General features: G+C 35.1%; 1 protein-coding gene across 1 annotated transcript in view; it reads left to right on the forward strand.

Annotated features, from left to right (window-relative positions):
* HDAC9 (histone deacetylase 9) overlaps positions 1 to 27,063 on the forward strand; it is a 676,098-nt gene that overhangs the window by 179,812 nt on the left and 469,223 nt on the right. The window contains 1 exon segment of the mRNA XM_070615860.1: positions 16,880 to 16,942. Coding sequence (XP_070471961.1) covers positions 16,880 to 16,942 — 63 coding nt within the window.

Here is a 27,063-nt window from a genome sequence, read left to right on the forward strand (position 1 = left end):
GGCCCCCATGAACTGATAGTTTAACAATTAACAATAGATGGCCAAAAGCTGCCAGGAAAGCCCAGTATCCAGTGTGTCAACATGTCTAAACAAAGGCTGGCAGAGGAGGTAATTAGTTTTATATGTAAACAAGTAAACAGAAACACACATATTTGTTTATCATACATGCATATTTGTTTATTTCAGGAACCAGAAGACTGTATGACTGTATTTACAAAATATAGTTGAGATGAGGTATTTCTTAAGGTCAACCTGTGTTTATATGGAGAAAATACTTCTTTACTAGTAAAATACATTTTAATAATTTAACAGCATTAAGATGGCCTCAAAATTCGTTTCTAGACACATTTTCTAGCATTCATGAATCTTTGAAACTTAAAACTGGTGAGGAGCTTATCATTTGATAGATTACAAAAGTGAGATTTCCAGAATTTAATGTTATGTCGGCTCTTAATATTTGCTTATTCTCAAATTATATTTATCTCAAACATTCATGAAAATCAAGAGAACTTTAGAATAATTATAAATTTTCTTTGATCTATGAATAACATTCACAGAGTATAACCACCTTCTGCCCTTTCTGCCAGTGGTATATTTATTCAGACGTTTTAAATAACAGTTCCAGTGATTTTTATTTTGTTAATTTAAAATGTGTTTGCCTATCACGACTGTATCTGCATTTCGAGACAAAAAAAGATCAGTCAATACTTTAATTGCCTGACGGCTATCAACAGACATGAAGCTTTCCTTAAAGTAGTAATCATCTTTGGAAAAGAAACTGTACTTTTAAGTGTGATTTATGCATTTACTAATTCTGTGCTGCACCCTAGAGAGGATGGGCTGCACATTAGCTCTTTCCTTTTGTGTGACATTACTTAATTTGGAAATCGACTTTTATTTCAGGTGCCATAGTAATTTCTCATTGTTGATAGCAGAATTACAATGAGAAAATCTTGAAAAGAATACACTTAGTTTAAATTAAGCAGAAAAGAAAAGAGAAAGGAAAGCTTAGCCAAGATTCAATTTAGAATTTTATCCAGAATATTAGTTGCCTTAGAAAATACAAAATGTTGCCACTTCAAATGGAGATTTCTTCCAAAGATCTAGCCTTCATTAAATGAAATGTTTGTAACAAAATAAACTTTTGCTATCAATGTTTAAGAGTTCTTATTACACAACATTCTTGGTACTTAGTATTATTAGTCTTGATTTTTACCTATATGCTGGATTTATAATTGTATCTCATTGTGCATTAATTTTTTATTTCCTGATTATTAGTAATCTTGAACATATTTCATACTTAGATTGGACATTAGAGTTTCCTTTTCAGTGAATGCCTATTTTTATCTTTTGCCTCCCATATTATTGGGTTGCGTCTTTCCTAACTGATTTGTAAATATGATTATATTCTGAATATTAATTGTTGGTTGATTAAATGCACTATAAATGTTTTCTCTCAATGTATCTTTAGTTTTCTTTCTTTCTTTCTTTCTTTTTTTTTTGGTGAGGAGGAGTGGCCCTGAACTAACATCTGGGCCAGTCCTCCTCTATTTTGTATGTGGGTTGCCACCACAGCATGGCTTGACAAGTGGTGTAGGTCCATGTCCAGGATCTGAATCCACAAATCTAGACCACAGAAGCAGAGCATGCTAAACTTAACCATTATGCCACCAGGCCAGCCCCCTAGTTTTTTCCTTTTTTAATGGTGTGTTTGCATAACAATTGTATTCTTTTGTCATATTTATCAATCTTTTCTTTTATGATTTGTGTTTTTCTGTATCTTAAATCTAGCCCTAATCTGAGGATTTGAACATATTCTTTTATATTTTTTCTTCTAAAACTTTTAAAGTTTGCTCTTTGTATATAGATTATTAATCTATTTGGAGTTAATTTTGTGAGTGTGTGTGTGTGTAATTTAATGTAAGGATCTGGTTTCTAAGAATCTAATAGTGTAACATAGAGAACCAATTATCTTAGCAACATTTATTGAAGATCTCTTCTTATCTATGATACTAGTACTGACATATGTAAAGTTTTCATATATATGTGGGTCTAATCTTTGTTGATCTATTCTGTTATTTTACCTATTTGTTTATATTTAAATCAATAATACATTCTCTTTATAATAACTTAACAGATAACTCTTGAAGTTCAATAAGGCATATACTCTCATTTTGATCTCCTTCAAAATTGTCATGACTTTCCTTGGAGCTTTGCTATTTCATGTAAATTTTAGAATTAGCATGTCAAGTTAAAATGACATTAATATTAAATATTGATTTTTTTTCTATCCTTGGGCACAATCTATCTCACTATTAATTTTTCTCTTTGTTGTTTTTCATCTATGACTTCTTAAGTGGAGGGTACTTCCTCTAGTTTAACCATCACTCAGGGCTATCATTAACATTATTATTAACATTATTTTAATACTATGTAATATGCTAATGGTTTATTATATTACATAATATTGAGATGTATAAGTAGACCTGTGTGTGCCAACACTCCATTATCCTAGATTGCCAGGTTTAGAGAAGTTTTAGATCTACTGTTTTATTATTATAAATCTTCATAATATTTATGAAGATATTCCTTATCCTTTATTTTATGAATTCACCCCTGACTTTTTTATTTGGAAGATTGCCTGTTTTTAGCAGCACCTTTTCCCTCTTTCTATTTTTTTCTTCTAATCTATTGCCAATTAACTTGCTAAAATTTTGTCAAAGATAAAAATAAATTGATTTCAAGTATGGGTTTAAGATATAAAAATTAATTAGCTATTATTTATTGATCAGCTATTATGTACCAGTGTTTGTGTTAGGCACTTTATATGTTATCACAGCAACACTCCTATTAGGGCTGTGTTATAATAGCCAATACATCCATAAACCTGAGGGTCACTTCCCCCAGGTCATGAGGGTGGAATGCCCTGCAGTCAGGATTGAATCTGCATCTTTGCCTTTCTCCCTGCACCGTCCTGCCTCTAGCACATAACAAGATGTTAAAATTGAACTTTAATCAGAGACATGGTAATGAAATATCCTAAAGCCAGACCACCTGATCCTGAGGAGGGATCAGTACCTCCCTGTGGGCCATGGAGTTCCTGATTTGCTGGACAGTTTCTAGGAAGTGTGGGTAGGTAGGAAAGAAATAGGTACCTCTGGGCTCCATCTAGAGGAGTTTTTCAAAGGTGGTTGTGGTGGGCTGAGAAAAGCACTTGCTGTGTGTCAGAGCAGTCGATTGAGGAAGAGGAAATAAAAGGAGTTTTAAGATGGTCAGTCTGTTCTTCTGCAACTCACGTTCCTGTAACAAAAATTAAATCAAATGTGTTTGGTAAATAGGGGATAATGAGAGTGTAAAGTGGATGCTGGATCATGTGTGATTTTTTTTTCCAGGCATAGGGGCCCAGAGGAGTAGAAATACAATGCTGACTTTCAGTAAGAAAGGGAAAGGAAAAAGCTATCGATTAGGCTACTACATTGCCTACAGGAGCCTTTGTGACTGTATTCAAGAAACAAAACTAGTGTCTACCTCCAGTGAATCCCTTGCCACAGGTGCACATGCCCAGCCGTGTACAGCTCTTGCCTCATGGCAGGAGGCACTTCCTCCAAGGCCCACCTAGTGCAGCCTCCTGACTAAGTGCTCTGTTCTCTCAGCTTTGGCTCAGCACCCATCCCTCCTCTTGCCTATTGTTTTGTGCACTTGTCCATCCACTGTGGAAGTCCTGGCCAAGCTGAGCTGTGGTTTTTGGTATTTTAAGGGGGCAAGGTGAGAGGGGTCCACCTCATTTCTCTAATTAACAATTATAAATATAATAATATTAGATGATAATGATGATGAAGATAGTGGTACAGTTACAAAATAACGTACGTTTTGAACAGTTTGCTGATAACCCTATCATCCTGTAAACTTGTTATTTAGGGTACATATTTAACAGAGCATGAATTTTCTTTGGAATGCAATTGTCGTATTATAGCTGACATGCATGCATTCTTATGGACCTGTCATTTCCTTCACGGTGTTCAAAAATTATAAATAAAGGACTTGCTTTACTTGGATATTACTTTTGGGTTACTCAGACACGTATCCTTAACCACATACTACTGTGAACTGCTGAACGCTATGGGACAGTTTTATAAGGCTTATACTTGGTTCCGTTTACTTTGAGCCCTAGACATTTTCTCTCCAGTAGTCAGGATTTACCCCAGCATTCATTACAAGACCTAGCAAATTTCTTTTTTAACACAGGGCTTTAGGAAGATCAAAAATAATTTAACGTCAGTTAATAAACCACACAATGATTTATTTGACTGCATAACGTCAGTAAATTGTGTACTACAAAGGATAGGTCCTCATGTGGCTCTTCAGTTCCTATCTCATCTTCACCATATAGAGCTAAGTCCAGGCTAGATTTCTTGTCTTGCAAAGTCCGAAAGCTGGAGATCTCTTCTGGGTTGGCCACATTATGGCAGGATGATTTTTGTCTGTTTGTTACTTCTCCACGTCAAGACCCTTACTATTATTTGCAGAAAAATGATTGGTCTCTGTGTGTGTAATTGCCTCTGGGTCTCTTTAAGTACCACATCATCACCTCTAGCATTTCTAACATCTTTCTAATGAGAAGAGAAGGGGTCTGAATTGAAAACAGGGGCAGAAACATGGACCCTGATCTTCCGTAATGGATGCCAGCATGCCCTGTCACTCTGTTAAAGGGTCTCCCTGGCTGCCACATTTCAGGGATATCTTTTTAACTATTTCCCTGCATGTGGATATTGTTTGTGTTTTTGTCTTGATCTCAGCTATCTTCCAGCACTAGATACTTGAGATGTTATTCTACTATTCAAATACTAGAAATTAAAATGGCAGAGGATAAAAAAATTAGAGGATTAAAAACATGAATTATGAAGGAATATTTTTCTTCACAATACTTTCCTTTATAATCATGTTAATTTCCATTATAATCCTTTATAATAGTATTCCTTCATATTCATGTTAAGCCCTTATTTTTATTTTTTTTTCTGGAGCACCACAGCACATTTTCAAGGACATCGTTCTCAGATTCAAAGGGCATGGTTTCTATTCCTGGGCTGCAAGACTAAACTGTGAGAGTGAACATTAACACTAGGTCTGCCTGGTTCTACAGCTCGTGGACTTTCCCTCACACTCTGCCCCTTCTGGTCACGCTCACTTTGCTTAGACACCTAAGACCCTTCCTCACCGAAGCCTTTGAAAGAACCAGTATTTGTCAAAGGGAACAATGTTTGTTGTATGAATATGGGAAAGTCTTAAAATTAAAAACAGAACAAAGGCTAATGTATTTTTTAAGATATTGGTCAGAAGTGTTACTTTTGCTGCTGCTAAAGTTTTCCCTGTAAGAAAATTAGCTGAAGAAAAAAACACTGAATTGTGTATATGATATACGCTACAAAGAACGATGAAAGAGGGGGAAAGAATATGTATGCTAATGATAAGAAATATATGCTTAGGTGTGGGGCGAGAACTTCTACTTCTTTGTGAGAAAACAAAGGAGTCAAAGGTGTGTGGTGCATGAATAAATGTCTCAAAGAGCAGGCGATGACTGGGGAAATGAGGGAGAGATCATTTTAAGCAACAAAATAGGACATTTGAGAAAGCATCGATATGCATTTGGGATACAATGATTTTGAAGAACCCAGTGAAAAGTGAGACCAGGTTAAAAAAACAAAACAGGAGAAATATACAGAAAAGGAGACCTATTTGATAGTGGATGTGTTTTGATTTATGAAATATGTTTCAGTAGACATCATTCTTGTCTTGATTATAGGAAAATCCTGGGAAGAGTGCTTGGAATGAAGAGTGGCCATTTTATATAATGTATCTTCTTATTCACTTCACCCCCATGTTAAGAAGCTGTATTCTGGAAAATCAACATTGCTCCTGGATATACATAACAACTTCTAGGGGAATTTTTTTGTTTCTTGAAATATAGTCATTTTAAATTTTTACAAATCCAGCTCTTTCGGTCTTTTCGGTCAAATTTTCTAAGAGTGATGCTAGGTTGGTAATTATGTTAAAGTTCAAAGTTAGTAGATTTTATTATTAAAAAAGCTGGTATCATGACTCCTATATGTTATACTCAATGGCGTGGATTCAAAATTTTGACTATCATCTTAATCTTGCTCTTTCTTATCAACTGAAATATGCATTTGGATGTCTGAAAGCTGATATGCTTTACTATTTAATGATTCAAATATTCCTGAGATGTTATGATAATCCATGATTTATTTCAAAATAGAAAAAAAGACTAGTTTAGGTTTACCTTAATGACTAGATGTTAAAAATATGACTATAAGCGTTATACCATGAGATACAAAGGTAGCCATGTTAGCATAGACCTTGAAAGTAATGATGGGTTCTCATTTCTCATTCCCCATACTGGTTTACATTTTTATTATTTTCATGTAATGCTCTGTGTTTGGTTGATCCTATGTTGACTGATCCTATGTTGGTTGATCTATGTTCTGAGTGAAGTATATACTTTAAATGAAATGAAATGCCTGAGGATTTTAACTGTTATTTCCTACTAATGTTTTCTCCCTAGTTTATAAAGGGGCAGCACTAAACTATGCTTCAGAATTCTCTACCATTTAGCCCTAAAAATATTAATTGCTCCTAGAGTTTAGTTTCCTTTGACTAGCGTTGCGTTCCATCAAGTCAATACATAATTATTCATAATTCAAATAATCAAAAAGTAGTAAATTTTAATCCAAGTAAGGTCTTGAACTTAAAATAAGTGAATTTGGCTTCCAATGGATCCCTTTTACTTTTGGGAAGTGCTGTTGAGAATTTCCTTCAGATACAGCCAAAATAGGAAGACAGTTGCCACTTCATTACAAAAGATGAGTGTTTATAGCTTCAGATAAAACTACCAATGTTAGCTTATCGATAAATAGTCAGTCCCTGCCATCTGGAATGAAAACATTAGCTGGGGGGAATGCATTGTGTATTGAAGACATCACTTGGTTGCAAGTAATGGCAGACACATGTAATTCAGTGAACTCAGTGAAGTTTTGTGTTTTGTGTGAGTGCTGTTATTAATCTCTGTTCCTCATGTTAAAATATCCAATTTAACCTTACAAAGTAAACATAGTAAGTAGCCTTGCATATACAATTCACCCTCTTGTTCATTATTTCCATTTCTTATTTCGCCTTTAGGAATCAGTGAGTTGTTGAGTACACATGGTTTGTTTATCAGTCTGTAGGGTGATATTAATATGATGAAAATTTCCATTCTAATTTTTCTTATCTAACTTATATATACTCATTTTTTTTCCCTTAGGAAATAGCAAAACTAATGATCTTTATATTCTGTTTTACAACGTTATAGCCCATCTTGAGAACAGGAATTATCTTAGTTCAGAATATGGAAATCTAAGTAGTCCTTCAATTATTTACTTCTTGATTTGTGTATTAATAACGTGCTATAATAATAATAACCACAATGTACTAAGTACCTGTTATATTCTTGTCATAATGGTAGGAATTTTATATTCACTATTTCTAATTATTAAAGCAACACTGCAAGGCAGATATTAATATCCCCATGTTTAAGATGAGGGAATTGTGATTCAGAAAGCTTAAGTAACATATCTAGGCTCTATAGCTCATAACTGGCTAATAACTGACAGAGACAAAATTCAAGTCAAATTCTGTCTTAATCCAGAGCCTCTTCTCCATCCAATAAGCCACATTATTTAGAATGTTATATAGTTGCCCTTCATGTAAAAGAGATTCTACAGTTCTCATGAATCAAATATAAATTAATATCCAAAGCTGAAGTTTCCACATTTTCCAGAATATATCTCTCTTTGATTTAGAAAATGTATGAACCTAAGGCCCCCCTTCAAAAGGCTTAGACCGTGTAAGGTCCCTTTAATAGTGAAAAGGAACCCTTCAAGTCAGTGAGAATGTAAAGGGGAACTTCTTTTGATTAGAGCTTTGATGTTTTTAGAAGAGTTGTGTCACTGTGGTCACCCAGTCCTGTAGAGGAATTGCAACAGGAGTCAGGCTGTCCGTTAGAGTCGAGGAGAGCAAAGGAAGAATTGTTAAAATTCCGAAATGCCTTGTCAGTAAAAATAGTTTCAGTGTGGAAATGGCAGTGTTTTAAATAAATTCTCTAGAATCTTGAATTTCTAATTTCTTGTGTTTAATTCTAGGAAAATAAAGCATAATAGAATTTATAATTCCTCTCTTTTATATTGATAATACAAAACTTATGTATGGTTACAATGTTGTCCTAAATTACTTACATATTGCATGTAATATAATCATCATACTTGTCTGACCAGGGTGGTGTTGCTTTTGGGTGTGTGAAGTGAGCTCTTCCGAAAAGGAAAATCAGGTCCAGATATTAGATTTGAGGAAGGGTGGCAGGTGGAACAAGGAGTGATGATGCAAAAGATGTTATAAATTGTTTGCTTGGGATTTATTTGTAAAAATAGGTATGAATGAAAGTGTATAAATATCAAATACATCATGTACATTTATGTAGATTCACATATCCATTCAACCAACAGGTATAGAGAGAGTGCTTATTGTCAGGCTGGGCAGGTTGGATAGGCACATAGATGAATGATGGTTCTCAGATTTTTGTTGTTGTTATTGTTGAGGAAGATTAGCCCCGAGCTAACTGCTGCCAATCCTCCTCTTTTTCGCTGAGGAAGACTAGCCCTGAGCTAACATCCATGCCCATCTTCCTCTACTTTATATGTGGGACGCCTGCCACAAGATGGCTTGCCAAGTGGTGCCGTGTCTTTACCTGGGATCCGAACCGGCAAACCCCAGGCCACTGAAACGGAATGTGTACACTTAACCGCTGCGACACTGGGCTGTCCCCAACGGTTCGCTGATCTTGACTTTCTGAGGTCTAGTATATGGAACAGATATGTAACCAAATTATTAAAATATCTGATGATTTATGTTATGATAGCAGTAAGGACATAGTTACGTCCTCTCATTCATGACTGCTCAAGTCAGGGAAGGCTTTTCCAAGGAGATGACCTTTGGGCAGAGTTTTAAAGGATGAAATGGATTTACTACTCTTTTGAGAAGATGGTGAACCAGCAAGGGACACTTCCCCTTCCACAAACTTACCAAATGTGAGACTTTTCTGTGGGATGAAAGGGAAAAATATCCAGAAATATGTTGTCTATAAAAGCCATACTTAATGGTATGCAAAGGGTGAAAATAAAGGGATAGAAAAATATCTATCAGGAAAATGTGAACTGAAAGAAAGTCTGTTATACAATTTTAAAGCAAAAAAAATTTTTTTTTGAGGAACAAAGAAGGATATTATATTCTGGTAAAACGAAAGAGAGTTTCCCAAATAGGAAAGAGTGGAAAAGCATTCTGGATTACAAGAACAGCACATGCAAAGGTATGGGAGAATGAAGGATTTGTGTGGGTAATACCAAGAAATTGTCTGTTAGTGAAGTTTGAAAAAGAGCGTAAAGGATTCAGTTCCTAAGGTAGGTTGTGGTCAGAATGTGAATGGCCTTAGAGGCCATGGTTTTCTGCTCTTGGCACTGAAATAAGAGTCCTGAAATAGGAAAGATTCCATAACCATGAGATGTCTGATAAACAGTGATATGGCCAATTGCAAATGTTTGGACGTATTATATGCCATTACTATAAATATTTTTGATCAGTCCAAAAATAAGTAAAGTATGTTTTGGATGCTTGCTATTTCTTAAATTTGATATGAAGTCAGACTATAATTGCAACATTAAAAAAATGGTGTTGCTATTTTCAAACGCAAGAATTCTGGCATTCTCTTGATTTAACTTGGTGATAGGTAACAGTTTGGTATGGTAAATATCAACTTGACCTTTATGGCAAGAAATGACATTTCTGGGTTGATTTTTCAGTGTCTGCTATACTTATATTAGCATGTGGAAATTAGTCGTATCATAGGTCTCAAATGTAGTATTTATCTAGATGCTACATATAGCTATTAATTTTTGGTGATGAAAATCCCATTTGTTTCCTAGATGATTAATATTAAAGGTGCAGCTACATAATATGAAGACCTACTTTGTACAATAATATAAAATTAAGAATTTGAGCCATACCAAATAGCGAAGATCAGAATGCTAATTTTACTTAGCTGGAATTTTCCCAGAATTTTTATTTTCATAGCTCTGTCACCAAAAAAGAGTGTTTTCTCTTGAAACTAAGATTTCCGTTAAGTCTCTGGTCTTGTAAATACCTTGTACATACATAGTTTAGTAAACAGTGGATAGGTTAGTCATGGTTAGTTTGTATTTCAGAGTTGATGCTGTTAAAAAGAGAAAATGATGCTTTATTATCCATGTGAACCATTACATACCATTTAAAACAAAAGATCTCTGATTGCTGTGTACTGATATTTACATTCAGGCTTGTTAGTACATACGCTAATGTGAAATAGTTTCCTATGTGAAATATTAGTTTTAGAGTTACAGAAATGCTGTATATACAAAATGTAAAAAAAATATTGTAAGTTTCTTAAGAGACTTTTGCAGGGAGAGAAGGTTGAGTCTGTAGCTATAATACATTTCTTTCAGAATTTTGAGTCAGAGTAGTATAATTAATGGAATTCATCAATTAAAAATAGAACATGTGGACACTAGCCAATACAACTGATAACCAGACTTTTCTGGAAGCTCTACCATCACTGCAGTTACTAGATATAAAGTGGAACTAAAAATGCATTTTTACATTAAGTTTTTAGTACCAGTATATTTAAGATAACTTCACAAGAAAGACTGTACTAGATGATGATGATCACAATAAGGAATCCATATAAGATCATTTCTGGTAGTCTGTTGTCTGACTTTTTCCACTGGTTATTCCATTCTGTGAGACAGCAATGGGGCAAGGAAAATAAATGCATAAAATGAAAGTGCAGTTAAACTACACTTGATTTCAGCAAAAGATTCCTTTTTCAGAAATACACTTAGCTTTATCAAATTGTGATTTATTGTTGATTTGAAGATAATTATTGAAATTTTAATAGTACTGTGGTAAAATGAATAACAATGAAATATTAGATGTTGAGTATTATATTAGTGACTTGCTCCAGATCAGTAGTCACTTAATAGGATACTCTGGAGAAGGAATCACTTATTTTTTGCACAGATATTTAGCTAGTGACATACTGTGTGCAGGACATTATACTAAGCTCTGGTGATATAACAGGAAACAAAATTCTTTCAATTTGCAGAATGAAGGATCTGTAACTATAGGTAAGGAATTCCATGTTTAATCAATTACATAATTTTCTTTAGAATTTATACAATTCCTTGGGAAAAAAGACAAGTAACAGTTTTGAAGTATTTTAATAATCATGAATTAGGGTCCATAAGGATATTTTATTATTATTAGTTATAATAACAATAGCTACCATTTATGAAAAACTTAATTGCCAGGTATGATATGATACTCTGTAATCCTCATAACAACCCTCTAAGGTTTATTATTTTGAATCCATGGTTGTAAATTAAAATTCAAAGAATATTGAAATAAAATCTAGAGTTGGAGAGGTTCTTATCAAAGTGTATAGTAATTGCCTTGGCGTATTTCTCCTAAAACTAAAACTTCCATGAAAGTTGAGGCTTTATCATTCTTTTATCCATTTATATCTTCAGGACCTGCACTGCGGTTGTGAAATAGTAAATGTTCAATATATGGATGATTGAATTTCATAGAAAAAAACAAACTTCCTTTGATTCTATCAAAAGACCTTTGGGTTTTCCTTGTCCTTCTAATTAAAGGACTGTGCATGATCATGTTCCCTTCTCCTCCTGGATTGAGGGGCTGCTCTGAGCTCTGCATAGAGGGGCTGATATACAGCTGGCACATACTCAGAAAGATAGAACTTAGAAATACAGAATGGGTTAGTGGAGAAAAGCAGTGCACACGTGCCTGTCGCCTTAAGTGTACGATGCTGGTCTCGTCTGCAAGTTAGAGGATCCTTTTCTGGATGACCCTTTTCAGTCTTTTCATACCTTGAATATTAATGGTCTTCTTCAGTCTCTTATCTGGTTTAATTATTTTCATTTTGAAAAATTGTTCTCTAATGATACTGGCTAATTTGAAATTGAACACAAAAAAGATACCTTATCCATTTATTTTTTTAGCCATCTGATCGTTGCTTTTGAAAGGATGATCTAATCTACTGGTTTTCAAATTTTGTTGTGCATCAGCATTACTTGAAGGGCTTGTAAAATACAGATTCCCTGCAAAAATTATGATTTAGTCATTCGGGGGTAGATTTCTTACAAGTCCCCAGGTGACTCTGATGCTCTGTAACCCCCTAAAAATAGAATAGATCCTAAAGCAACACACCCCATTTGAAGGGAAAAGTTAGGGAAGAAATTGTTTTCAATCAAAGCAAAGCCAACCAGTTCTAGAGCTTTTGTTCATGTTGTTTTGTTTTCATATAAAACAGTCTCCCTGGAGTTTCATTGCTAATGTGTTTTTTCAAACCCTTTACCTATTCTTGAGTTCAGGCAAGATTTCCTCATTTGAACACCATTTGGTAACCAATTAGGTCATCTTAGTGGAGAGGAATCACATGTAAATTGAGTTTCCACTATTTAATAAGAATTGGTGATGTTCCTCCAGGAGGTAGGAAATTCAGAAATATAAGCTACTTAGTTTGAAATAAAATACAATAAAATAGAAATTAGTACACTGTACTTTCTCTCTTCTTCTTGTTCCTTGGGGGGTCTATGGGAACCAAGTTCTATCACCTGTAGGCAAGTGCATATAACTTCATTGCTGTGACAATGGTTTGAGAAATGTGAGGATGAGAGAAGAAGCAAGATGAGTGAGTAAGACAGGGAGTGGAAGAGTTCCAGTTATTGGTGAGTAATTTGCAGCTTTCTTCTAAAGCATAATTCAGTGTTTCATGCAAACAAGTTTTAAATCTTACTGCTTATAGGTTCCAGAATCATGGGATTTGGTGCTACGTGAAAAGTCTATGCTTGATTACAGATGAACAGAGGATATATTATTGTGGTAGAGTAAATCAGGTTACACTATCTTCTTTGCTTCTCTCTGGGGAGTCTTCAGTCATCAACTAAGACTGATTTGAGAAAAGATCATTGTGAGCTAGGGGTCAGAGGATATTTCTGGAAACATTTTGATGCTATATAGATTTTTTTATACATTTTTTTTTGTTTTACCTATGTACCTGCATTGAGAGAATTGGAATTACCATAATCACTTTTGAATGACATTTTGCATTAGAATTCAATGCCCATTCCCATTTTCTATTAAATTGGGAACCTGATTTAAAATTTTTTTTTATTTGAATGAATGTAAAATATAATATTTAGATCACTTCCAAAATGTTTATTAAATTGAATTAAAATTTATTATATTGAGATTTTAAAAAGTTGCCTATCTATTCTAGCGTGGTATTTGTAAAATAGCTTGTTATGGTTCTTATAATATAAAATTTAGTATCTTTTTTTTTCCCAAGTCAGTGACATTGGTTTTATAAATATCCAAAGAAAACTTACTCACATTTCTTTACTGACATTGTTGAGATGATGTAAGCAGAATTAAGATTCTTAATATTTAAGTTCTTGGATGATGGAACTGTGGTTGTCAATATACTTGGTGGTGGTTTTAATTATGCTTATTTTTCCTTCCAGAAACAAGTGGTATCTATTTTATATGTTCAAGGTCTTTTCACTGTAGGCTAAGTTCTCATTATCAAGAGTTGAAAGACGAGCCTGCTAATGGAAAAAAAAATGCTGAAAGAATGCAGGGATGAAATGTAAATAAACCTCAAGTTAGTAACTTTGTCAAAATGACGATGACGCATTATTTATACTATTTTATGTGGAATGCCCTTTCCTAGAACCTCTGAGAAAGAGGATAATTACTAACTCACCCTTTTGGAGTTTTATTTTATTTTTTTATGATTGTAAAAGCTTGGAGACTATTTTTGTAAATTGTAGCTTGAGGGTATAATTTAAATGTAAAATAACAAAAGATGTGTAAGTATATTATGTCAATACTGGGGTTTTGTTATCCCTCTTATATGTTTATCACTAGTTTTGCGTATTCTGTTCAAAACCACTCTGAAACAATTAGACAATGATTCCATTTTTCATCAGTAGATAATATTAAAATTTATTCTGAATATCTCAGATATTTATGGCCGACTCCAGAACATGAATGCTAGACCTACTCTGCTAGAAACTACCTATCAGAGACTAAGCAAATCTCTTTAGTCCTGGCTCCATTAATGAGTGCCTTTACAACCTTTGTAAACTTCAGCAAGTTTCTTTACTTTCTTCATGTGTAAAACAGGGAGCTCGTTTGTACAAAATGAGTGGATTTCAATTTCAGTGTTTTTCTTAATCTAAGAAGTCATTGTTCAAAAGAAATCTTACATACTTGATGTAAAGAGATAAAAGTGAGACTCTCCTGGTTGGGGGAAGAAGCTCTTCTGGAGAACAGTGAGTCAGCTCCTGGGTACTTTGTCATCCTGGGGGACAGAGTTTGAACACCATTGCAGATAATCTCTAAATTTCCTTCTAGATCTAAAGTGCTATTATTGGTTATATCATCCTTGAGGTAAATTGCCACATCCTCAGTATTTCCATCTCTTGAATTTTATACACCAGTTTCTTAAGTGAGTAAAAGTTTACTTGTAATATCAGATGGAATTAAATAGTGTTTTTCACGGACAGAAACATAACATTTTATTGTTTAACTTAAGTCAAATGCAGTTGGAATAACTTCTTTTTTTTTAAATCTTGTAACTTATCTGTGCAAATATAATTTCCCAAGAAGTCAGAGTTAGTTTATGAAAGAAGTAGAATTCAGTGGCATTTCTTCGGCAGTGGGTTATCTGCTTAATGACTCAACATGTTTCCTCCTTTCCACCAAAACTCTATGTTCCCTTGTTCTTTCCCCTGCCCCACACTCTGTGCTTGACCACGATCCCTCCTCCAGCTGATTTTTCTGGGAACCTTGAAACACTCTGCTTTTTCCCTTTCCTTCTCTATTGCTACCGATGCCTTAGGAATTACATTTTCCTTGTCGATCTTGTTTAGAAAAACGAGAAGAGCTTCCTTGACCAGTGGATGTAGCGCTTGTGGATTTGCCCTTAGGAGTAGTTAGATGCTGGCAACTCAATTTGTGATGCAGAATTTATTTCTCATATAGAAAGGATATTGTAAGTGTACATCAGAGACTATAGAATTTTTAGTACTATATACTGTAGTTCATTTAATTTATAGGTGAATTCCATGATGTGTGTTGGTCTAGGAATCTATCAACTATTATAAATGCTATTTCTATAGAAAAATGAGGTCTGTATTTCAGGTAACCAGGTAGAGATGAATGTAGAACATTCATAGTTGGGGACTGACCATATTTATTTCTTGATCCACAGGTGCATGTGTTCAGTCATTCTGCATCCATCCATAGGAAAGCAACAACGCTTTCTTTTCCTTTTTGCAGATAAATTGATTTTAGCCTGAGCAACTGAAATAGAGGGAAAGTGATCAGGTTTAAGCTGTTTTTTTTTTTTTTTTTAATTTAGATGTAATAAAAACTGGATGCAATAAAATTGATAGGTGGTACTAAGATCACATTAGGATTTGTGAAATGGACAGTTGCCTTACACAATAGCAAGTGAAAAATCAAGCCAGTCCTTCATAAACATTTTATTCTGGGGTGTGCTTGTTTTCCGAAACTACCTCTACTAAATCTCCTGTCAGTCTTAAAACTAGAAGGCAGAAAAGCTTCTAGTGCTACAGCCAACTGCAGTGTAGCCAGAGAAACAGGCAACAAAAATAGAACACCAGGATTGCTGTGCGTGGGTGAGGCAGAAACCACATTATGAGCAAAAGCTTCCAGTATTATTTTAGAACCAATACAGAGCTCTGCACTTCTCTCCTCTCTCTTCCAAAAACACATACTACAAAAATAAAATGAAATTAAATGTATGTGCATTTGCCCTCTTAGAATTATGATTCTAAATTTTTTTTTCCCTTTCTTTTTGCCTTCCTTTCTTTGGAAGCGAATCGCCAGTGTGGAAACACAGTGTGTAAAACAAGCTTGGAGGGAGGAAAGAGTTAATTGCTTTTAAGGCCCTGCAATAGAGAATTATGGTTTGAAAGATAGAGGCTGGACAGCTGGGTTTGCTGGGGTATTTTTAAATGCATTAATGCAGGCTCCAATCACTCGGCCATGCTTGACCTATTTTTGGCTCAGGCCGACCATTGTTCTATTTCTGTGCCTGTGGGCCATGCCGTTGTTGATTCATATGCAAATGGATTATCTCTAGCTTTAGCCAACTTGAGCTGAGAGAGACCAGAGAGGGGGAAGAGACACACACACAAACAAATAGAAGGGCACCGGCTGAAGCCTCTGGCAGGACTGAGGGTTCTTGCAACGAAACTCTAGCAGCCTGAAGAACTATAAGCCAGGTTTAATTGGTTTCTTTTTCTCATGGGTAGAGTTAATATTTTTCTACTTATTCTGACAAAGCAATAACCCTGAAGCACATTCCTGTTTCCCACCTGCTTTTAGTTTCCGGGATAACCTAAACTCCAGAGAGCCATAGCATCCACTCGGTCCTTTCTGCTTTGTACACAGGTTGGTAACATGGGAAAAGTGTCCAGGTCTTTTGAAAAGTGTGTGTCCATCTTAACAGAAAGGAAATCGTTGTCGAAGTTGATCCTCTGCTGCTTCTCCTCAGGGAGGAGGGAGGACCAGTGAGGGTAGCTCCTGGGGCCCATGCACTGAGCAGCGATGAATCTTTCATGTAGCTGAAGTAAGAGTGATTGGAATATGCTGCAGACAATTTACGAGAGTGACTCGTGTTTTTCCTCAGATGGGGTGGCTGGACGAGAGCAGCTCTTGGCTCAGCAGAGAATGCACAGTATGATCAGCTCAGGTAAGATCCTCTTTCGCAACTGAGACATTTTATGTGTGAAAGGGGGCTGACTTGGGAAATGCAGCTAAGAAAAGCACCTCTCTTAAGGATTTGCTGCTTTTTGGTGTTGATGTTGCTGTTTTCTTGGTGCGTCTGTAGGATTTAACTTAGATCTCTTCCATTACTGTTTCTGTGCATGTTCAGTCTGTTTGGGGACAGCAGCTTCTGAATGGAATTGCAAAGCTTCTGTTGAAGGATGGGACTGAGATAAGTAAAATGTAGTTGGGGGTGTTTTGCCTTACTATGCAACTAGAAAGAGGAGATCTGTGCTGGTTGTGTGCGTATTCTAACGGGACCTTAAAAATCAGGTAAGTTCATACTAGGGCTTCAGTTTAAATTGCAGCCTCTGCTAGCCCGAGGATTTTACATTTACAGTGTGCATACAGAAGCACATCTATTTATAGACCTACCTTTTGAAATGTGTTTGCTACAGAGTTGTGAAGGTAGTTTTAATGTGGTTTTTTCTCGTCAGCCCAAAATGAAACTATTTAGGATGAAATAAAATTATTATTAGCAGATGGTTATTTTAATTTTCTTCAAAAACATTTGGGGAGTCTAGCATCGTTAGGCAGATGCGATGGCATAGCACACATATAAAGGTGTTACATGCAGGTGCAACATTTTAAAGAACAACAGTAACAGATTCCAATTTCTAGTTTCTCCTGTGTATGTGCTTGTGCCTTCAAGGAGATGTGCTGTTGGGAGATGAAGCTTGTCAGCTTTATCAATTTCTATTTGTTGAAAGAGTAGACTTTCCAGGCAACATCACTTACTTATAATTGTTGCTTTTCGTATTTATTTCCTACAGATAGTCTATAAAGCTTGGGGCACTTTGTGTTTTGGTCCCCTTCTGAATGCTTCAATCTAAATTGGCTTAAAGTTCTCCCTCACATCTTCTAAGTTCCTATGTGGGCTTAATCATAATTATAGATCACTACCTAGATTGCTATGATAAGAGTGCAACAGAACGCAGCATTTACTTGGTAAAGATAACGATGAAAGAACACTCCACAGGTTGGTATGATGTCTATTTAGTGTTGAACACCTTCCCATCTACAAATCTGTGTTTGAAGCAAGTTTTCTTTAAACCTCAGTTAGTTGTCATGATTTTAAGATCCTTCTGTTGATCCAATTTTTTTCATGGATTCAGAATAAAATATGAATTTTGTATAATTTAGTGTGTTTACACTTACATGACAGAAATTATATTAATTAGTAATGTCTGTTTCTCTAAAGCAAATGTACCAGAATTTCAGCAGAGTTTGTTATCTTCGTGGCTATGAAACTGACAGGAGCTTTGGGGAGGGGTCAGCTAATGTGTCTCTGATGGAACTGGATGCTTGATTTAGCATTTTATTTTTTAAATATGGACCAACTCTTTTAAAATCACTATTTTAGATATATTTTCAGTACTATATTTTATCCTTTTAGTCCTCCCCTCTTGATAACTTTTTTCGGAGGGTAGAAACAAAGCTGTGTCTTTCAAGCAGCGACAGTCTGCTGACATTGAATCTCGCTACAGGTGTTTGCAAGCTTCACTGTTTCTCAGTGTCTTTGATAATCGTACATAAATTTACTTCGATTTCAGTTGAGATTGTCATTTTCCTGGCATTTAATGATTTTTATACAAAGCCACAATATTTTCAGGCAGGGAAGCGCTTGAAACTGTCCATGCTATTGTCAATTCTACAGGAAGCAACATTTTAAGCACCAAGCTATTCAATTAAAAGTCATGTAGATTCACGTCAACTCCCAAACCTGTTTGGTATAAACAAGGAAACTGAAAGTTCTATTTATTTATAAAATTTGAAACAAAAAGACAGTTGCATCCTTCCTACCATATCGTGTAAATTTGATTTTGTTTCATAGAATATGTCCTTAAATTTAATTCTCTCAGCCTTTATTGTGTACTTCCTCTGAGGCACTGGCTTTCCAACTTGGAGTCACCAGGAGAATTTTACGAAATGCTAATGCCTTGGTTCCACCCCAAGAGTTTCTGATTTGTATAATCGATATGGGAAACAGCCTGAACATTGGGATTTTTTAAATCTTCCAAGCAATTCCAATGTGCAGCAAACTTTGGGTATCACCGATATAGAAATAGGGGGACATGATGGTGATGCTGGCAACCTATATTAGTAGGGTTTGTCCTTTAAGCTAATTGCTAAATTAGGGGTGTGTTGGCTTAATTTAGCTACAAATCTTGTTCAACTCCCTTTTGGACCAGTGACATGGATGTGGTTGGTAGGCTTAGAAATGGATGGAGTCTTTGGATCTAAAAGAGAGAAAAGAGATATGGTAGCAGCACAGAGGAGTGGAGAGAGCACTGTTCCAGGAGCCAAAAGCTCTGTGTCCCAGCCACAACTCTGCAGCTAGCCAATTGTGTAACTGGTTTACTCATCTGTAAACTGAGGAATAATGATGTCCTCCTGCTTCCCTCTTGGCATTCTTGTGAGATTCAAACGTAACAACATGTCATTAAAATGTGTACTCGCTATTATTATCACTATTTTTAGTGAATGAACCTGGGCTCCCAGTTCTTCAGTACCATGCTCTGTCTTGCTGAACAAGCTAGATGAGTTAGATTGTATATCATGTGGGAAATGATGTTTTGTCTTGATAATAAGTTTTCTTTAGCTATTTTGTAAATCAGCTATTTTTTTTGGTTTCCGTGTCTGATAAGAATTAAATCCTTTCCTTGTGCAAATTGTGACTGTAAATCAGAGTAGCTTGTGTGTGTGTGTGTGTGTGTGTTCTGTGAAATGTCTCATTACGTAATAATCAAAGGCATAGAAGTTGCAGAGTATTTAATTGAACAGCGAAACACCAATGGCAGATTTCTTGAGATTAATTGTTTAAAAAAGCTCTTTTTTGTTGTTAGCCATTGCTTTAGAGTTCCCATTTGTTATTCTAGTTATATTGGATACTATGCATAGATGGTATTTCTTCAGAGCTCTTTATATACTATTGAATTGCACATATTTTATATTGTTGCATTTTTTCCTAAAATTGACCCAGCCAGGCTAGACATCTTAGGTAGAACTAGGTTCTACAATGTAATCTGCTAATGTCTTTTCAGTTAAAGAGTTTTATATTGTTGAATCCTGGAATTCAGTATGAGTGACACATTTTGCCAGGTCAATCTCCACTTTTGTGGCATGTGTGGGCCAATATAAGTGATAACTGTGGCAGACACTGAAGCATGTACAAATATTGACTCAGATCACTCTGCAGTAGCTGGCAGAATTCGGGGTGTTCTCCTGTTGCCAGGCATGTTGCTTAACACGTTGGACAGCAGAGCTGTCCAGACAACACTGGAACAATTATTATGAAAGAATTTCCTAGAGTTTGGACAGCATTAGTGTATATATTTTTACAATAGGGAAATATAAACATATTTATAATAGGGAAAGCTCATATTTTCACTATGTATTCTTATTGTCAGGTATAAATATTTAAATCTAAATCCTGAATTTCTTTTATGAAAAATGTATCTTCACCCTTTCAGGGTCCTTTTTTCTCTTGGTGTATATTGTCGAGGGGAAAGGAACATTTTAGATTCAGTAGTCATTTATGTCTACTTGGAAAGCAGAATCTAATTATGAAAATGTAAAACTGTGAAATGCTCCTGTCACGTCAAGAATCACTTCTGGTATTCCCCATAATTACTGTTTTGCTGTTCTCTAACTCAGGTTATCTTCACTTATAAGGCTGTTATCAATTGAAATATTTGATAGGTAGCAATCTAAAAGCTAGTTATAAATAGACCCATTGAGAATGGGGACAAGAATGAGTATTTTATTTTTCTGTGGATGACACAGGTGGCATACTTGTTATGTCCATTAAGTCAGAAAATTCAATAAAACTCCTCAGAATACTAAAATAAACCCAAATTCTGAATTTAAAAATGGTGATTTTGATTCTGGAGATGAGAAATTTGAAAGTGTACCACATAATTTCTCATCACTGATAGATAATGAAGTGATCCTAAAATAGTATAAGCCAGCAAACACCCTCCCCTCCACACATACACACTATATTCAGCAATAAGTAAGCAAGGAAAATGGTATAACCTAATGCAACATACCTCAGAAACTAATAGTAAAGGGAAAAATGGAAGCAGGCATCTTTCGTCAAAACAGAGAGACCTAACAGGGCCTGAATCCTGGGCCAACTTAGAATTTTATTGACAAGATGACGACTCCTGAAAATTCTCACTAACATTCCCAAATCTGGAGAGAAGCAAATGAATGGATATCCTCAGCTTTTGGTGTTTTTTTCTTTTGTTTTTTTCCTTGCGACTGAGGAATAGTAGAAAGGATTCTGGAAGAGAAATAGTGAAATGGAGGAAGATGAGCAAACACTGCCTCTCTGGAGAAATGAAGCCTTCAGAGCAACACTCTAAATTGGGAAAACGAACCGTAGCTCTTTGCAGTGAAATACCCTGCCCCAACTGATCTTAGAGATCCCACCAGGAAGTAAGCATCAACTCACTGAATCTGTGGAACTGTCTAATAATTGCTCCCCACAAATAGAGCACCTTAATAAGAAGAGAAATTCCATAAACAAGAGTTCAAAGATGAAATGATAAAACAATAGAATGAGATGAAAAAGGATATTTTAGATCTAGGGAAAGAAACCAAGAATGAAAAAAGCATGATAATTATAGAACAAAAATATTGATTAGAAAGAGCAGGAATCAGAAGAGACACCAGTGAAAATCTTTACCAACAAAGAGGAAAGGGTTGAGACAATCAGAGGGAATGAAAGGGAAAATGGATTAAAGCAATTGGAGAGAAGTCAGTAAATAAGAAAGACAAAGACAATATAACAAAAAGATTATTTATGTCCCTGATGTTGATATTCCAAAACAGTGAAACGACATAATTTTGCAAAAATGAAAAAAATAAATCTGCAGATTGAAAGAGCTCCTGTGTTTTAGGAAAATTTGCTGCAAGTACTTGGCACAGAGTCATAACCGGACTGGGCTATTGAATTTCAAATGAGAAATAATTCTTCAGGGGTTCAGGCAGGTAAAGCAAAGATTTTTGGTGTGGAAGCGCCGGGAGGGAGGGAATGTATGGGACTCAAGAAGGCTTATCAAACATATTCAGTACTCAATGCCAGACGATAATGAAGAAAAATCTGTGAAGTTCTAAAAGAAGTGCCACCCCGTGTTCCACTCAGGCAAGATGTTATTAAAATATAGAGGAAAAAGATAGGCAAGTTAGAAATTTCTCTAGGAGCATGAACTAGACTACTTGACAATGAAACCCACACAATGAAGAGATGAACTTAAAAGCAAAAAATGAATGTCAGAAGTAGAGACAGCATAGTAAGATTAATGGGGCAAACATGGAATCTATTTAAACAACTATGAGATTGTGGTTATAGGAGAGAAAGCAAATTTTATAAAGTAGGGCAATGTAAAAATATTCATAAAGCTAACCAGTATGAGGCATTGGGGAGAGGTGAGATGGAGGGTGTGTGAAAGCGCTAATATCGTCTCCTTTCTGAGCAGGGACAGACTCCCTGCTGCTTAAAATAGAAACACACAGTTAAAAAAAAAAAGACTCCAAACACTGATTTTTTTTTAACCTTGGATCTTTTTGGTTATAGTACTTCATATAGGAAAAAAATGTTAGTTTGTTCATAGTCCCTTCAGTTGCAGTTTTTAATTTTGTTAAATTCATTTAAATTTAAATGTTTTCTTAAATAAAAATAACATCAGTGATATGATCTCATTTTTATAAAAGTATATTTTGTCCATCTATCCATCTCCCAGAAGAATTCATACGCAGTCATGTACCTCATAATGATGTTTCAGTCAAGAAGGGACTGCATATTCGATGGTGGTCCCATAAAAGTAGTACATATAGCCCAAGAGTGTAGTAGGCTATATCATCTAGGTTTGTGTCAGTACACTCTATGATGTTCACACTATGATGAAACAACCTAATGACACATTTCTCAGAATGTATGTCTGTCGTTAAGCGACGCATGAGTGATAGAAATCAGGAAAAATGTGTGTGTGGTTGTGGTGCTGGTGGTAGGTGGGCTTTTGCTTTCATTGTCATACTTTTTTGCGTTGTATGAATTTTTGTAATATGCACATAACTTCTAAAAAGTATTTCTTACACACCCCCACACAAGCTACTGTGCCAGAATACTAACAGTGATTCATTGTTAAGTAGTAGGTATATCTGTTAGGTTGTCTTCCACTGCAAGTAACAGAAAATCCTGCTCACACTCACAAACGACAAGGAAATTTCTCATTTAGTAAAGTAGTAAGGTAGTTAGGCAGCACCAGGTGGTCATTAATGTCAACAGCATTCAGGTCCTTCATACTGCTCCACTCTGCTGGCCTTAAAGTTGGTGTCATCACAGGGCTGTTTCCTCCAATAGTCACAAATTGACTGTAGCAGTACCAGGCATTGCATCTATTTATGCTTGATAAATTCCAGAGACATAGAAGAAAAACTTTGCTTCCTTTGGTGTTTTCTTAAAAAAAGGAAGTTTTATCGAAAACTTCTTCAGCAAATCATCCTTCATAACTCGTTGGCCAGAATAGCATTACCTGCCCATACATTAGCCAGTCATTGAAAGGAAGAATGGGACCACCATAATAACTCCTTAAGACGGAGGCTGAGCCAGGGATGGGGGATGCTGCAGCAAATAATCTAGTTTCTATTGGGAAAAAGAAAGGGTGAGAGGAATGGCTGTTAGCTAGGCACCAGCAGTATTTGCTACAGTGTATATGTTGGTGGTTGGAATTTCCTTTAGTTTGTAATTTCTAAATATAAATAATTAAGGGAAGGAAGTGGACTATGTATTTTCTCTTTCAATTGAATTGTGGTTGTTACTTAATTTTCATGAAGATATACATCCATTTAAACACTGATAAAATTTTTTTAGTATTGAATAGAAAGCCTTTGTTAGTATAAGCTGTTGTTAGAAGATGCCTCTAATAAAGAGACTGAAGTAATTGTGGAAGAAAACTGCATCTCTCTAGGTTGTAAGTCATTTTTTTAGAAAAGAGGAAAATCAACATTGTGGACTAATGCGTTACAAGCATTTATAATAAATTTGAGTAAAATATTCCTTTAATGTTGGCTTCGAAGGATATAAAGAATATTAAGAGAAATTTAATAATTTATAAACTTTTCAGTACATTAAAGAGGATTATCTTTAAAATATTCAGAATGCAATTCTTTGCCAGTATGTTGTTATAATTATTACATTTTCAAAGTAATGAACAATTTTAACAATCTGGAATGGTAACTGCATTTTAACATTTTTTTCCCTTAAATTGGAATACTTTGAAAACAATTTAATTGGAATATAAGCTCATGAAAAAAACTTTAAAAACAAGCTTTCTCTAGATGAAATTCAAAGATATTTTGGCATGTGCTTCAAAGCAGTGTGGCATTGCTATGGTCTGTCCCATTCTTGAAAGGAAAGTGTAAGTGCCAGGGCTTAGCTTGGGATGCATGGTGTCCTTACTATGGGCAGTTTTCCTTTTTCTAATCTTAGGAGACTGGCAATCAGGAAATGAAAGGACGAGAAAATACCTTGTGTCCACTAGTTCCATTCTTCCTCCACTAAGTTAGTTGCACAAAACAAATTTAATTTAAACAAGTTTTTACAATACTGACAGACCTACAGTTTTAAGTGTCATCAGAAAACACCATGTTTAGGGTTACTCTATGATGCTATTGTTCACGAATACAAAACTAAGTTAATTCTTATGTTTTATAAGAATATCAGTTCTGTTCATTATTTTAATGTTAATTTTTCCATAGTAAAATAAATGATGAGCGTTTTATATATGGTGCCTTTTAAAATACCCAATAATTAAATCCAATGAAAACTACATTTAAGGAAGAAGGAAATTTACCAAACCACAGAGTGTAACTAGTCATTTACTTATGATTAAACTCTTTGCATGTTGATAAGGTTGGAAATACCCCAGAACTTCATTTTCTTGCTTCTTCCCCTCATGGTCTACCACGTGTGTTAGAAACATTTAATTCATAATTTATATTCAGTATTGACACAATTGTAGCCATGTGGTTGCCGTTTTCAATTATGTGAGGTAAGTTTTGGTGGGTGTCTAAGTCACTATATTTCTAAGCTGGGTTAAATATGAAAATGTCACGAAGTTTTTTCAAAATTTGAAATGAAAAACAAACAGAAAAAAGAAAACAAGAAAATTTCACTGAATTTCCATTAAATTACATTGTGGCCAGGGAGTTCTTGCTTTAGTAAAAACATGTTTACCCAGAAAGTTTTCAGGGAACTCTATGTAGGGTGAACTAGAAAAGCTTTTGGTGAACTGAAGATGATTTAAGTTGTATTATTGATGGTGCTTTTTAATCTGCTTACAAGTAAAATTCAAGCCTGCATTTTGAATCTGTGATTTTACATCAGGAACTATTCATTTTAGATTAGAAAGAAAAATTATCATCATCAGTTAACATTTTTGTGGTTTTTCTGCCACATTCCACTCTGATCTAGTTGTTTAGTCTCAATTTAGGAGGTCAGTGATTGGGCTCATATTTTTTCATCATTTTTTATCACTGTTATTTTTGTTATTATTGATATAATAAGCTAATGTTTCAAAAGCATTTTCTGTACCAGGCAGTGTTTTATCATTCAGTCCTCTCCATAATTTGAAGAGATGTGCAGTAATTTGTAGCAGTATTCATATTTTGCAGATGAGGAAATAGGTTCAGAGAAACTTACTGATGGTCACCAGAGTTAGGTAGGAAATGCCAGGGTCAGGTTTGAACTTGTTCTTGTTTACCATGTCCCTGCCAATTTTTCTCAAAGAAAAAAATATTTAACATAAGTTAATGTTTTTCATATCTGTTTAGTGCTAAAAATGTGGAATCAACTATATTTATACATAAGCATCTAGGTACACTTCTTAGTTCTGGGAGGTTTAAGGTACAAATAGGCAACTATGTTGAAGGGCTTGCTGGAAGAGCCTTCCTTTACATTTCAGTGCTTGGTAATTAAATTGGAGGAAACTGACACTGTCTAAGGCTGAAGCGAACTTAACACAACCTCCAAAGTTCCACGAGACTGATGATATACAGAGTAATGAGCAGACACTGTGGACAGAACAAACAATTCCCAATGCATTTGGCATATGTTTGCCAATGCTCACAATACTTCCCACACATCATAAAGGTAAGTTTCACACTACTTCAAAATAGCACATTATTATTCATGTCTTTTAGCAGGAGAAGGTTTTTCCTCTTCCCCCCAAATGTTAGCACCATAAGATTCAGTTTCTTTTGACCAAAATGTTTGAATTATACCCACCTTGGTCTTTACCTTGAAATGGTGGGAGGGCTCCGTAAAGTCTGTGTCTTCACTCAAATCCTGATTTCAACACGCAATGTCAAATTCTTAAGCCAAAAGAATGATCTAGCTAACAAAATTTAGATTTTGCCTATTTTGAATATAGATTGGTCCACTTTGGGTCAAATTTGGACATTTTGGGTGAAAACCAGATGACAGTTTTGGACGTACCAACATGATATTACATTTTACTTTATCTTGAGTTAAATTTTATTTAATTGGATGAATATTGTATGTTCTGTATGTGGCTCATGCATAAAATTCACCAATTATATGCTAATCAAATTATTCAAGAGCCAACTGTTTGGTTTCTATCAACTATTTTTTATAATCTTATTTGTTGTGAGAATCTTAAGCCATCTTTATAAATCAATACCTTGTAAAAGCATCATTGATTGTCATGTTAATGACCAACATAATTTATTGCCTTCCTAAGGGAAAGAAGCTTTCAGAAGATCATTAAATGCATTAAAATCTGCAGATGCCCACATGTCTGTGGCTCTCTTTAGCAGGCTGACTCCTTTGGGTCAGTTATTCTTAGCCTCTGTATTTCTATCTTATGGCATTGCAGGTCTAAGATTAGCTTGTTAGGCGTTATCATGCCATCTGAGTTACCTCCTAATATAACTCTACGCTGGAATGATTATTTATAGAAAGAGCATTCTGTCATTTTTGGGTTATTTCTAGTAGTTTAAATAAAGAAGAATAACATT

This window comes from Equus przewalskii, chromosome 4 (assembly GCF_037783145.1).
Source record: "Equus przewalskii isolate Varuska chromosome 4, EquPr2, whole genome shotgun sequence".
Classification (NCBI taxonomy): Eukaryota; Metazoa; Chordata; class Mammalia; order Perissodactyla; family Equidae; genus Equus; species Equus przewalskii.